The sequence below is a fragment of the Trachemys scripta genome, chromosome 8 (genome assembly GCF_013100865.1).
Source record: "Trachemys scripta elegans isolate TJP31775 chromosome 8, CAS_Tse_1.0, whole genome shotgun sequence".
NCBI lineage: Eukaryota > Metazoa > Chordata > Testudines > Emydidae > Trachemys > Trachemys scripta.
The window spans coordinates 92449970-92465807 of NC_048305.1; the positions used below are offsets into that span (position 1 = coordinate 92449970).

Here is a 15838-nt window from a genome sequence, read left to right on the forward strand (position 1 = left end):
GAGGGGCGTGCAAGGAGCTGAGAGTGAGAGGGCGTGCTGCTGGAGGACTGAGGAGTACAAATGCTATCTGGCATCAGGAGGAAGGTCCTGTGGTAACGATAAAGGTTTTGGGAGGAGGCCATGGGGAAGTAGCCCAGGAAGTTGTAGCTGTCACACAGGTGTTACATGAAACACTGTAGACAGCTGTGATCCACAGGGCCCTGGGCTGGAACCCGGAGTAGAGGGCAGGCCTGGGCTCCCCCCAACTCCCTATTGGATACAGGAGAAATTGACCTGGACTGTGGGCCCCACCAGAGGGGAAGGTCCCTGGCCTCTCCCTCGACCCACTAGGTGGATCAGCAGAGACTGTGAGGATTGTTCTCCTTCCTTTTCCCCATGCCGGCCAGTGATGAGTGAATGGCAGGTTTGAGCCACTAGCCAAAGTGGCCAAACTGAGGGCTGCTGTTAATCTCTGAGGCGAACAAATCTGCCAATAAGTGCAGGACCCACCAAGGCAGAGGAGGAACTTTGTCAGATTAGCTAAGGCTAGGATAAATCCACCCCAAGACCTGGATTTGTATCCAGCGAGGGAGACTGTATTTTCTATGCTTCTTCAAACTCATATCATTCCTGCTACTGGCTTTAATGAGTAACTCTCTAATCCATGGGACATCCCTACTACCTGAGAGACGTGCGTGTGCGTGAGAGAGAGAGAGAGATTAAAGAATTAGACAGCTAAAGCAGAAAGGAACTGCAAGTGGGATGGGCCAATAGGATTAAAGTTGAGTTTGGTGATGGTAGAGAGAAGCAGAGAATCCTAAATGGATACTTTTATTTTGAGTACAGGTCCAATCCCTGGGTATAGAAAAGGACAGAATGAGATAGAAAAGTAAGTGGGACAAAGGGCAAACTTGTTGTTTGGATAACTAGAACTAGGTGAGTGACAAGCCATTTAATGTACTATTCATTTCTATCCAAATCTAAGAACAGAGGGGTTCCAGTCCATCTGGATATTTTCCACAGTTTTTCATCCATCCCTACTTGAATCCCAGCGGCCAAGCTGCAGCCATGTATGTGCTTTGCGCCGAAGAAACATTTCTAGTCAAATAGATTTTCAAGCCACAAAGTGCTAATAAAATTTCTGGGGAATCAGGATTAGTGTTCCTTAGAGTGTATGGAGAACTCATTAGCACAAGCTCTCTGGAGAGCTCCATGGACTAGTCCGGAATAAAGCTCAGAAATAAATGCTTGTAGGCCAGACAAGTTTCTGTTGAATAGTTCAGAGTGAGGCAAATCTTAGATATGCAGTACAAACAAGGCACATGTGCTTATGTAGTGAGAAGGGGATGTATACCATTAAATGGAAACAAAAAAGAGTGATAAATCGATTGTCACAAAATCTGTATTTACCTATGGAATTACATTCATTGCTGTGTAGTTTTATAAAGCTACAATAACACCTGAAAATCTTCTCTTTATAGTACCACAATTTACAGTAACTTAAGAACTGTTTGCCCAATCACCAAATTTAAATGTTTGGACTATTGGGCTAATGTAGAACATTTTTAAAATGTTGATCCACATAGCACTTACAAAGTTACAGCTTCAACTGATATAAGTTAACATAGAATACTTAAACTTTGGTGGATCTGTGTGGAAAACTGAGTGGAAGCCAGGTTTTCAAAAGTCATTTCTTAGTTCACATACCTCAGTATTTGCAATTGACCTGCTTGCAAAATCCAAGCTTTGAGGTACTTAGAATTGCACATGGGAAAAAAAGTACAAATGTTAAGGCCACTTTGAACATTTAGCCCTGGATTTCAAGAATCCACACATCATGCAATTATCAGAACTCAAATCAATTTTCACCCTACTTCCCCCAACTAATGTATACTCTATAGGACAGACACTTTCAGTGTCAATAATAGTAATACCGACCAAAACATGGGCATCAAAAACTCGTAAATCCATACACTTAGGCACTCTAAACCCCCCCCCCCCCCAAAAAAAAACAAACAAAAAAACGGACCAGATTTTCAAAGGTGTTGAGGACCTGCAGCTTCTATTGAGTTCAGTGGGATTTGCAAGTATTGGAGCACCTCTGAAAATGGCTAAATATGGATTTAGGATCCTAACTTTAGACACAAACATTTGAAAATTTTGGTCTGTGTGGTTACACAATGATACAGCACTTTTCATCTGAGGAACATCTGAGTTTTACATACACCCCGTCAGGAAGTATGATCCTCATTTGCGTGAACTGAAACACAGAAGTTAAATGAGGTTCCCAAGGTCTCGGATAACATGTTAGTAGCAGTCACCTGGGGTGTGCTGTATAGTGCTTGGAGTAGGGTGCTGGGTTCTATTCCTGGAGGAGTTCCTGCTGTGCTTTGCCGCCATTATAATTCTATGTATTAATTTTGGCTCAAAGCCTGGCAGAGAACTTCAACCCTTCTTCCTTTGTAGAAAACAGAGGTTTTCAGGAACTCAGGGTAAATTTTTTCATAAGAGCATAAATCTTACTTTCAAAGTGACCTAGCACTTAGGAGCTTAAGTCCCATTAACTTTCAGTAAGACTCAAGACTCCTAAATGTCATTTTTGAAAATGGAACATAGGCTCCTGAGTGGTTATTGAACAAGTACAATTTTCAAGTCATCTTCTCTGTTACTGACTTTGGAGATACATCCATCCAGATTTCTAATTCTACCAGGAGGAACAGCAGAAGCTGTTATACCATTACCTACACTATCTGAAGTGGAATCTTAAACTTTAACTTTTACATGTGAAACCTCACAGTGGAAATGTTCCACATTTCCTTCTGAATCTGCACCTATTCCACTGCCTTTTTTTGTTTTGTAGGTGTATCTACCCTTTCGCATCCACTCCAAGATTCCCCACAACCAACACTTGCTTTCTTGCTGACTGACCCTCATCCACGCTCAGTCTCAGTATTTCTTCCTCTTTTTCAGCTACACTCTTTAACAATTATGAAGCACAGACAGGCAGTGCTGGCTTATTTTCCATGGACCAGATTTTGGGCAACTCCTGTGTGGCTCCACAAAGAGAGGAGAAGGCTGCAAAGAGCTCTCTCCTTTTTTCAGGAGATGATCAAGATCCTGCTAGGAAGCAGAGCCTTTATTCTCTCCCAGCACATGTGTGGGTGCTAGTTGCCTGAGAGAGTGGGGTAAGGCTGGGCTTCATACCACTATGTACTTGCCCATACAGCTGGCTGTGTACAGAGGAGGAGGTAGTATGCTGCATCTTCAACCGCGATAATGTGGTCTCAAAATATTTCCTGTGCCCCCAGGGAGAAATCTGATTTGCACAATGTAAATACTTTGGTGAGTAAGCCAGAGTTCCCAGAAGGAATCTCTATTATGACCTTAAGTTTTCCTGGTCAAAACAGTATGATTCAGGTGAGACAGCATCCCATAATGCCACTCTCCACTGTTGCACACAGATTTCAGTTTTGATGGCAACACTATTCACAGTGCAAGTGCTAAAAAATTGCCCTGGTTGAAAAAGGAAGCATTTTCCTTTATTTTGGAAAAAAAATAAGTAAAGTAGAAAATTGTTCTGTGTGTTCTTTGAGTGCAATATTTTGCACACCGCTCTGCTATTATAAGCTAGGCAAAGATACACTTTAGTGTCATTAAGTTATTTTGGGTTTACAAAAATAGCTACAGGAACGTAGCATTCCAATTTTGGGGGGAGGGCAGGCTTATTAGACAGAAAAGTGATTAAAGGTCTGTGGTATGCTCAAACCAGAGACATGCTGAAAATGAAAGCCCTGGCCCATTCCTCTTTTTCCTTGCCCAATATTTAAGTGTAGGACACCTAATTTAAACACCTTGTAGATTAATGAGATTTACTTAAAACTACTGAAAAAGAACAGCATTGTATAATGATAATTTTAAAACAGTCCCAGATTCTGTCAGCTGCTCCAGACAGACCCTCATCTATGTTCCATGAAGACCACAACGACTTTATTGTCTATTGATACAATTGTCACTAACCTGACTGCTTTGGGATGTTTTCCGTGATGATAACCAAGAACCAGCTCTCAGTCTTCCAATCTCTAGGTGCACTAGCCCTTGAGCACACTTGGAATACAACAACATATAATACACGGTATTTAAACAGGGTTACAATATTTCTGCTTTCCTAGACTTACTCACATATATTTTCAGGCCATAATGTTGAAGAAACCACTGAAAATTGAAACCTAAAACCTAATTTTTTATTCCATTTGTTTTATCTGAACAACGTAAAAGGCATCCATTCCAGATTCTAAGGACTTCATAGAAAATCTATTGATTTCAATAGGTCTTTCCATTGACTGAATGACCCTTTGATCAGGAGCTAGATGCTCAGCCACCCATTACAAACCAGCAGCAAACCCCACCCTACCTGTCCAACGGAAAACAATTCATCAGCAGGAAAAATACTGTAAAACAGAATGAATCTGAATTTGACATAAGCAGATTCACTTTAATAACACATCCTCATACCCTTGCTTGCGGATTCCTAGATGGGCCAAATCCTTGCCCTCATGCAAAGCCTGAATAAAAGAACTTTGCACATGGAATCTGGAGGACAGAGACCTCTCCTCCCAACATAATTTCAGGTAGATGGCAGAGGTAGCAGGCTACAATAATATTCCCTATGGCCAGAAATCGCATCCACAGTCTTCTGTCCCCTCCTACCCTAACACAGGCATTCTTTCCTTGGCCCATCCACAATGTCCTTTCCCACAGTCCCATGGAAAGTGTTGTGCATGTGTAGCAAAGGAGGGGGCAGAGTCTCCTTGAGCAGGCTTGTCCACGCCCTGGATGTATTTCTGGCCAGGATTTGTCCCCCAGTACTTCAGGGCAACAGCACCAACATGTGAGGAAAGCCTGGGCTTGAACAAATTTACACTGGAGTTCTATGGCTGCTAGGTTAGTGCCAGCAAACCCAAAAGCATCTCATTCCAATTCAGTTCCACAATTTTATGACTCTCAGCTTTCATAACATTTTCCCATTGCTTGAAATAAATGGTTACATTCTCAAATAAATGCCTAAAGTGATATCTGTATTTTCATTTTGCTACTATGTACTACATAAATATATATGAAGAGCTAAAACTAAATGAATCTCCCAATGTAATTTCCCTATCAAATTCCCTATCTGTCTTGATAATCAGTTTCAGGTTGTCCAGGCTATGTGTAAATAGCACCCCAAGATAATTACCTTGTATACACTCAGTAACTGCAGTTTCATATCTAAGAATGTATTATGTACTCACCTTGAGGATAGTGGCAACAACCTCTTGTGAGGCATTCCTCATATCCTCCCCATTAACAGACAAGATCTGATCTCCTTGTATTAATCTCCCATCCAGGTCTGCAGCTCCTCCTTTAACAATGTCAGAAACAAACACTCCACTTCCATTTCTGATAATACAAGAAGCATATGGCTAATTACACAATCCACTAGTCTCTGTGAGTGCAATTCAGATTACATACATTTATGAGACATTAAAAGAAACTTGGGAGCTGAGAAAAACTAATTTTAGATTACACCTAACCTTCTGAGGTGATTATAAGCTACAGATTTTAAACCCATTAAAATAGGAAACCATGCACTATTTCCCTTTCCCCTTGTGCTATTAGTTCTGGTGTGTACAATCTGTTCAGATAAGAAAAGCATATGCTACTGTAATATAAAAATACTGCCCAGACACCAAGGCACAATCTGCTAAGGATAGAGTTAGACTATCTCTTGATACGCTTGGTAAGAAGTGGCTTCACTATAGATTTTCCTTTTCCACACAGGGCCAAATGTTATCTCTTTTCTGCAGCCTTGGAGCGCCCCAAGGCACAGAGAAGAGCACAGAGATTTTTGTAGCTTGCACATGAATTTATGCACCCTGGGCAGCACAGAGCCCAGCTCTGTGGGACGTCCCAAGTACCTAGACTGTGGGGCTTGCAAGAGCAGGGTAGAGGTGGGTTAAAACACGAAGGGGACAAGACCAGTGGATCCACCAGCCACAGAACAAGAAAATTACTTCCTCAGTCCCTAAAGAACTTCCTGGTACTTAGTTCAGCTACTTCAGCTTGGTGTGGAGGAAGTAAAGGGCCAAAGTCAGGTGAATACTAACTTCTTTTATCCTGAAGGAACCTAAGTGCTTCACAAACAAAATGATATATAATAATATTAATTATACACAGGGATAATTTAATCTACCACAGAAATTCAGCTAGCTCTGGAGGGAAACGCAACCGCGCCATAGGAGCACGTAGCAATACTACACAACAGTCCAGCATGAAGGCAGTTGTGGGGAGGGCTGGAGAATACCATATCAGGTTTCAGGAAGTAGAATTAAATAACCTATATGAGAATCTGCTCACAACACCAGTATTAAACATCTCTTGTGAAAACTGCCATAGAATCCTTACTGACCACAAGCGGTTTGGATAACTACATGATGATTTTTTTTTTTTTTTTGGCAGTAAGAAACAGCACTTGCTGTGAGTTTTACACACAGAGACTGATCAATGACTTTGCTTGTGCTATAAGTTTTCTCTAGCAATAGAAGATAAATTAATATACCACAGCTTTAGTATAAACAACTTTAAAAGAAATGCTTTAAAAATACATTAGTAAAAAGCCACTTTTACTTTTTAAGCAGCTATTATTGACTGTACCCTTTCTGACTCCACATTGTGTTCTTATTAGTATTTTATACTTAATGATTGTAGAGCTCTCCAACTAATCCTCAAAATAGTTCCAGGCAGTGGGTAGTAGTACTATCCACATTTTAAAGCTAGAAAAGCTAATCCAGGTAGGTTAGGACTTGCCAGCCGTCACAGACACAAGCAGAGTTGGGAATAAAACACAAGAGCGCTTAACTCTCAGTCCTATGTTTGCTCACTAGACCACACCCTTCGCAAACTGATATTCTTAGTAATATTATGTTATGCTACAAAATGCCAAATGCTAAGGGAAACAACAAATAGCCGTGGGAATAGTGTTGTTATATTACATACACGCCACTGTTATTTCTAGAGGAGTCTAAATCAAAACCCCAAAACCCCCACGGAGAAGTTCAGATCCTGACTTTTGTGGCTGGAGCCATTCTTTCTGTATTTCACATTCTATGTAACGGCTACAATTGTTCATATGGCAAAATAAAGTCTCACTTGGAACGCAGTTGTGGTAAAACACAGAAGTTCTTACCGTTTTCCAACGATGCTTAGACCTAGTCCTCTGCCTGTTTTCTTTTGTAGATCTACATAGAAAATCTCCAAATTCTCTTCATCTTTATAATGAGCTTCATCTCTATAAACAACCAGTTGCACCTTTTGAGGTGTCTGTCTCAAGGCTGTGATAGCTTCTTCATGACTAGCATTCCTCAAATCAATGCCATTAACCTGGAATAACCATCAAACTGTTATTTTTCCTAATTACAGTTTGTGACCTTGCACTCTATATGATTTTATAAATATATGCTAATGAGTGAATATAATGTAACTGGAATATGCTTCATGCAACAGGTCTTTTGTAAGGTATTATTACAGAGCTTATAATCTACTGAATGTGATCATTCTATTTGTATAAACGTATCACTCTTGTATCTGAAACTAGAAATATGAAATATAACTCTGAGGGCCTATTGTAAATATGCAAAGTGTGGGCCATTAATGGTGGTTTGGAATCTTGATGGCTTCCATCAACCAGGACAACTGACTGTGGATGGCTCTGTTTGCAGGAAAGCCTTCCTGTAAGTCAGGCTGGGAGGAATGAAGTCTTGCAGTGACATGTGATCATGTCACGTGAACTGGAATCCATCTTTAACCTGGTGTCTTTCCATTGAGAAGGAGGGGGTGGGAACCCAGAGAGGGACAAAGGATTTCCACCTTATGCAAAAGATATATAAATGGGTGGAACAGAACAAAGGTGAGAGCCATTATGAAGAATCCCCTAGCTACTACCTGAGCTGGAACAAGAGCTGTACCAGGGGGAAGAATTGTGCCCAGGCCTGGAAGGTGTCCAGTCTGAGAAAAAAAAACTTGCTGAGGCATCTCTAAGGGTGAGAATATCTGTATTCAGTTTGATTAGACATAGATTTGTGTGTTTTATTTTATTTTGCTTGGTGACTTACTTTGTTTGGTCTGTTACTACTTGGAACCACTTAAATCCTACTTTCTGTATTTAATAAAATTACTTTTTACTTATTAATTAACTCAGAGTATGTGTTAATACTTGGGTGGGCAAACAGCTGTGCATATTTCTTTCAGTGTTATAGAGGGCGAACAATTTATGAGTTTACCTTGCATAAGCTTTATACAGGGCAAAACCGATTTATTTGGGTTTAGACCCCATTGGGAGTTGGGCATCTGAGTGTTAAAGACAGGAACACTTCTGTAAGTTGCTTTCAGTTAAGCCTGCAGTTGTTAGGGGATGTGGTTCAGACCTGGGTCTGGGTTTGCAGCAGGCTAGCGGGTCTGGCTCAAACCAGGCAGGGCACTGAAGTCCTAAGCTGACAGGGCAGGAAAGCAGGGGCAGAAGTAGTCTTGGCACATCAGTTGGCAGCTTCCAAGGAGGGTTCTGTGATCCAACCCATCACACAGTTATTAATGAGCTTTACATCCCCACAGTATCTGAGCCTCTCACAAACATTAATGTATTTATCCCTGTAACAGCACTGTGTGGCAGGGAAGTATTCTTACTCCATTTTACAGAGAGGGAAAGTGAGGCACAGAGCAAGAAGTTGGCTTGCCCAGTCGCACAGGAAATCTGTGGCAGAGGCAGGAACTGGACCCAGATTGCCTGGGTCCCAATCTAGTGCCTTAACCACAACACCATCCATCTATCTACTGTATATTAGCCATTCTTACATTACCCTATGGTTTACCAATTTGACATGGTTGATTATTGACCTTGTGTATTTCAGTTATGACAACGCTGTTTTTAAAGTACTGCACAGCAAACCAGGGCATTCCTTTCTTGGAAAATATGGGTGCAATAACATCATAAAGAGTACCGTATAATAATTCCCAATGTTATCTAAAACCTTTTCAGTAGGTTCTAACTTGAGGCTTGATCCCTCAGTCCTTATGCAGGCAAAATTCCTATCGACTAAAACTGACTGCAAGATATGTGGTATTCAGTGATTTGGTATTTGCAGATATCTCCCCACTGCCTTTATCAACAGAGGTGAATAAAGAAGCCAGCTAGCGAAAAGCAAAGGAGAATCAAATCAACATTTTAGTTTGTCACCTCTCATCTTGAGTGGAGGTGACGGGTATAGGCCACTGTGGGAAAACTCACACTTGCAGATATCCATAGACAAAAACCCACCACCTACCATAACTTCAGGCCAAAATTTTCAAACTTGAGAGTGCCGAGGCACTTCAACTTAGTGGCCTGAACTTCTGAGGTGCTGAGCACCATTTTCTGATGACCAATGCTTCTACAGTGCCAAGCTTTACACATTGCACTGTGAGCTTTCCTACGATGCCTTATACTGGGTCACCTCAACTTGAAGTGAGATGTACTTTTTATGGTAACTCTGTCCTGGCCTCTCCTGATCAGAAAGCTGTCAGCTGGTGGCTTTGTAGTGTTCACTCTTGTCTACTGAACAATGGGGAGAAATGACCAAACTCAATTCATTTACATTCATAAAGCTACTTCCAACTCCCAGTATCAGAGGTGAAAGTGTTATCTTTCTCCTCTGCACATTATACATTTCTGTTGCTTTTTCTTTGCTGGTATGAATGCTTAGATTCCCCCTCCTCCCAAAATCACAATGCTGAAGAACAGAAAAAATAAGGAAAAAATTAAGTGCTGGCTGGAAACCAGACCTTCTCATCTGTGGTAAGAGAGCATTATTTTCTCTAATTCTCATTAGTAGATTCACTATCTTCAAATGTAAACTTACAGAAAAGTTAGTGACAATATTTTAGCTTTAAAGAGGTAGCTATTAGATGATTATTGTGCTTTGTTCCAATAGATGGCACACAAGACCACTACAGAAGCTCTCAGTTAAGCTTCTCGACCTAATCTGAAAGCATTATAGGTTAGTAAATTCAGATTGAGTTTGAATGGTGCAATGGGTTTGAGCAAATTTAGAAGTATTCAAAAAGTACTGAAACTTGGAATTCTGATTCCAGATCTAGCCAAACGTAGTATCTGTATCAATATCCTTTAAAGTAGGCTTTGCAGAATTCAATTTTTATTTTTGCATAATGTCAATCGATACCAATGTTTATTTTTAAATTTCTTTTAAATTATCAATTTAAATTTCACAGTTGTACAAAATTATGAGTTTTAAAGCATCCCCCCCGCCCCAATTTTTATCCATTTAAATTTTCACAGATGCAGGAAAATATGGGGGTGGGAGTGAGTGAGAAAGAGAAAATAATTATTTAATGACAGTAGATGCTGAGATTCAAAGTGTTAAAGCTTTATACATGTTAATATACAAATTGTCAACTTCACATGTCAAATTATACAAAGTAAATATCCTTAAATCAAACTCTAATAAATTCTCAAGCAGCATTTTTGTTACTTTGCCCATCTGTAAATTTCGATTACCATCAATGGAAATATTCTTTCCTTGGTTTGTGTGTGTATGGTGAAATAGACATTTACAGATAAAAATCTAATCCTTCAAGCTTACTTTAAGCCAACTTCAGATTATCTGATCTGTGCATTCATTTATTTGTCATATATTAAAAAAATTCTAGTGTGTCAAAATTTAAAAGTTTAATAGGGAAAATGAAACAGTAATTTTATAAAAGTATAATACAGTAACTGTAGAATGTAATACTGACACAAATACAATAGTGTATATTTTTATAAGTTACTATGCAGGGAAAAGGTCAGTTCTATGTACTCTTAATCATATCACAGTCATATATTAGTCATAAAATACACTAAATTCATTAATTCTAAATAGGATGCATACATTTATGAATATGCTATACATCCCTATATTTTTCTTTACACATATATGTCTACACATGTTGTACATTTGCCTCATTAGGGCAGTTTTAAAGGTTACAATTCATACAAACATTATGGCATACACACATTTGCACCTTCCTGCATGGTCAGTGAAGAATTTATTAACCTTCTCCATTTTTATCACATGGTTAATAATCATATGTTGTTCAGACACAGTTGTTTATAAAATGAAAATAAATATAGCCTTAACATTAAAAAAATATTTTCTGTGCAAGAGTTGTAAAAACAACTCCCCAAGTGTCCCTCACTATTTTTCTAACCCCATGCACTACAGCAAAATGGGTGTGCTGGGAATTTGTCCTGATCTGACAGCGAGACACTAAAAACAGCTGTACTAGAACCACCAGAGTCTGTCTCAAGTCTAATTTGCAGTCAACAACATCCCTCTCTTAACCCTCTCCTCTCTAGATTTCCATATATTTGAATTTCCAATTGTCTCTAACAATTATGGTGTCAGTCTTTTTGTTACATTAAGGTACAAATAAAATTGTTCTGGTGACCATGTGCATATAGAACTAGTCAATCAAATTACTCTAATTATATAAGCAAAATACAAGTCTAAAGGTTTTACACCACAGACTAAGCTCCATAGATCAGCCTGCATGAATAGTTTGGAATGACTCTGCAGTCACTCACTTATTTGCATGATATCCTGCAAAGCTCAGCTTTTATGCCCATGTATAGTTACAGAAAATACATTAAAAAATAAACCATAAACACTCTATTTTTCTCAGTATAATGCTTTAAAAGGCTCTGGGGTCCAAATAAAATATCAAGCTTATAAAAAGGGTAGTAAAAACGGTACACCTTTATAATTATGTTGATTATTGATGAAACATACACACTTACGATTATTAATCTGTTGAAGATGTTGTACTAATGCTGACCAGAATTGCAATGATATGCTCTACATATATATTGCAGAACATAAAACATAACAAAGGTACTAAAGGTTACACTGTAAAGCAGGCTTCTAAATAAAAGATTAAACGGATGATTCTTAACTATTGTACATTTGTACATGACATGGATGTAATTCAAAAACTGTCTTGTCTGATAAAATGTAATATATTCTCAAACTGTAATTGGTAATTTATAGCAGTTTGTGAAATATTATTTCCTGGGATTTTCTTATTGGTAAAAAAAAAAAAAAAAAAAAAAAAAGGCTTCATGAACATAGTGTAACCGGTGTCTTCATTACAAGTATCAGAATCTACTAAGTGGTTAGAGTGGTCCTCTGAAGAAAGCAATTTTGGATTAAATACAAAGCTATTTAAATAGGCTTCATGATTAATTTACCTCAAGAATCTGATCACCAGCCCAGAGTCGACCATCTCTAGCTGCTGCCCCTTCTTCATAAACTTCATGGATAACTATGGCATCCTGTAGAAACAAAATTTTCTGCATTAATTCTCATCCATTGCAAAAGTTTCTTAAAATTGATAGTTACTCATCCACATCACACAGCAGATAACTGAGTACCACCATATTCAAAAGACACAGCATTCCATGATTTAGTTGATGTGAAGACAAGTAAGGCTGTGCTACAGATAATAAGAAAATTATTACACCCATTCATCTGCTATCATCTACATTTTGGTTAAAAATATTTTGCTCACCACTTCAGAGTAGTACTTCTGACTAGGTTTCTATCATTTTTATACATTGGCATCAGCAATATATGAACTCTACCTGAACTGGTGCATTAATATCATTTACTTTTTATGACATACTTTAAAACCAGACTTTTCAGAGTTATGAGTATTTTTAAGGGTTTGGCATAGATGCTCAGCATTAGGCAGGAACTTGATGCCGTGTGGTGAATAGGGTGGTTAGATCTGCAAGAAATGAAATCCAGAAGAAATGAACAATGGTAAATACTAGTTTATTACTGAGGTTGGAAACTGTTGGCAGTGGCAGATGTAGTTCAGGGAAGGTTTCAGTGATACACTCTTATTGCCAGCAGTAGATGTCCCCACAGAAAAAGCATTACAAAGAGCATTTTCTTATTTTGCTAGTGCTTTCTTTTTGCATCGTTTCCCTTCACCCCCAATACCCCACTGCAGTATTTCTTAGGCCACAGTTCTGATAACTGGCCTCATCATCAAAAAAGATATGCCATTTTATAGTGTATTTATAACTTTCCTTCTTTCCTTGTCCTCTCCAAACACTGAAACACAAAGAATCATTGGCTGCAACAATGCAGCCGATAATCATGTGTACTGATACCCTCAGACCTGAGATCACATACCCATCTCTTGAGTAGATGAGGCCTACATGTTATAGTTTCAGAGTCCCTTTATCAGCCCAATATATTATGAACAAACAGTCTTTCTCCAGGCTTTGTAGCACAAGGCTGTAAGGTAGTAAAGTGCAGACCCTGCTTTGCAGTCCCTTCCTGACTGCATATAAGTAGGAAACAGCTGCCGCTGGTAGCATATAAAGTGTGTTCATGTTTTTAAAAACATTTTTAGATGCTGCATATATACATCACTCATCGCAAGGTTACATGACAAGAGAAAAGTATCTTTGTGTGATACTTTATTGGCGCACGTGGTGTAACCTGAACAAAGAGGGGGGGGAAATCAAATGTCCAAAGGCTAATCCTGTGATAAAGAAAACGTCCAGAAGCTTCCTCCATTTTAGTCCCACTACTGCTTGTTTTAATGATGTAGACTTGTATTTACAACTACTCTGCTCTTATTGAAGCACAGCATCATTATCGAACTCTGTTCTCTGATAAATATACACCATTTATCCAGAGCAAAACTGGCAGGGCAGGGGACAGTTATCACAAATGGATTACAGCTGATATAAATATCCCTGATGCAAAAAAAAAAAAAAAAAAAAAAAAGGGGGGGGGGGGGGGAGAAGATTTCATTCTGCATAAAGGAATGCAAAATACTATGAGCTATGTAATCAAGTAACAGAGATAATTAAGAAATCAAAAGAACAGATCAATTTAAGGAACAATACCAACGGTAACCGCAGGGTTTTGTAGAAATAATGTAAGCAGCTGCCACCAAAAGAACTAAGTGACAACAAATTCATTTACGTTTGGGCAGTCAACGCCTCATGCGTCAAAACCCCATGCTACTCCAATGTCAATCTTTTTTGCCCTCCAGGTTTTACATCTTCTTTAAAAAAATGAAAGATCATGTTAAATTGCTGGTGCTGGGGCTTTTCATCTTGCTGAAGCTCCTGGGATGATGCTGACAAACATATTCTAATCTGAAGTTAGTCATGGGTATCAGCAATGAGTTTTGATTAACCTCAGATGCAAACTGGTGCACTGGGGCAGTAGAACCAAGACAAGGTATGCAAGATTTGAGAAGAGTCCAGTCCTTCACATTTCTATCAGTTCTACTTGAAATAGCAGACTCAGCACATGGAACATGTTAGGAAAAGTCAGTAGAGACTTGTGAGTCTGCAGTACACAGCAACAAGTACTGTGTACTTTTAGAGCTGGCTGGGAATTTTTCAAGGAACTTTAAAAAAAAAAAAAAAATCCAGAAAATGACCCGAAACTATTTGTGGGGAAGGTTTGTTGAGATGTTCAGATTAATCATTTTTAAAAGGTCAAAATCAAACGATTGACCTGATCTGAAGATGTTGCTGCTGCTGCTATTTTGAGATGTTTATGTCATGAAAAATTTCGAGATTTTGATATTTATTTTTTTTTTTGTCATGAGTTAGGACAGAGAATTTTTTCAAAATACCAAAATTCTCATGGGATGGGAAAACTGTTTCCCACCCAACTCTACTCGGACACAGAGGAGCAAATAGTAGGAAGGTGTACAGCAGATACACAGTACAAGATATGCAGTATGGGCAAGGAGTTGAAACTCAGAGTTCTGAATACAATTTTTCCTGTTACCATGCAATAGCACAGTACGAGCACTCACAATCCTAATCAGGATTAGGCCTCAGTGCCCTGGGCATTGTACAAATACATGGATAAACACACTTTGTATCTGGAGAGCTGATTTAAGGATTGGAGATAAACCTGTATAAAACACTTCCATTATCACAATTTTAAATAAATACTTCATTAGAAACTTTGAATACTCAGTTTCTTTACAGGTTATTCCACAGTGCCTGTAGTGTGAAGTACTTTCTAATTTAAATAAGCCTTGTTATAGATGGATGGTAGTGTTATCTGTAGCTTAGTTTGCCTAACAATTTCCACTGTAAGACCCTGTATTTAATTCCTTTTACGTAGTTTTTGTGCGTGTGATCAATCTAATGGCAGCATTCACAGCTCCTTCTAAAACCAGCTAGCCCAGTCAGTTACCAACCTTCCCCAATATTATTTAGTACATACAAATCTCCAGATACTTAAAAATACTACTGATGTCACCCTCGTTCTTGAAGGCTTAGATTCAGGAAATGTCAAAAACTATTAGCCTGAATCACTTACATTCATTATTTGAGAAAGCAGTTGGTTCCCCATTAAACTGGTGTCCTTGCACATGTTAGAAATTTAAGTGGGCTATATAGTCACAATTTATATACTGTAATTAAAGGAACGCTGTTGTCATTGCTACACTTATTCTGATAAAGAACATTTCCAGATTTAAAAAATGCATTTGACCTGCCAAAGTCTTATTTTTCTTACATAGTCTTAGCCAGATGATTTTAATCAGACTTGTCAAGTAGATGCAAACAACTTGAACCAATGGATGCTGATTGCACAGTCAAGATTTTAAAACAGCACTAAGAAAGAAAGAGACTGATCTTAACTTACAGTTCTAAACAAACAGTAATCCTTCCTCCTATTGTTTCTGGGCTTGGTCCAAAGTATATTGAACTCTATGGTAGTCTTCCATTGTCTTCAATGGACTT

The 15838-nt window shown here is 38.7% G+C and overlaps 1 protein-coding gene across 5 annotated transcripts in view; it reads right to left on the minus strand.

Annotated features, from left to right (window-relative positions):
* PATJ (PATJ crumbs cell polarity complex component) overlaps positions 1 to 15838 on the minus strand; it is a 214023-nt gene that overhangs the window by 19236 nt on the left and 178949 nt on the right. For all 5 annotated transcript variants that reach the window (XM_034778751.1, XM_034778749.1, XM_034778750.1 and 2 more), the window contains 4 exons: positions 12293 to 12376; positions 7202 to 7395; positions 5268 to 5415; positions 3997 to 4083 (listed from right to left, as the gene is read on the minus strand). In XM_034778751.1, coding sequence (XP_034634642.1) covers positions 3997 to 4083; positions 5268 to 5415; positions 7202 to 7395; positions 12293 to 12376 — 513 coding nt within the window. The remainder of the gene's footprint in view (positions 1 to 3996; positions 4084 to 5267; positions 5416 to 7201; positions 7396 to 12292; positions 12377 to 15838) is intronic.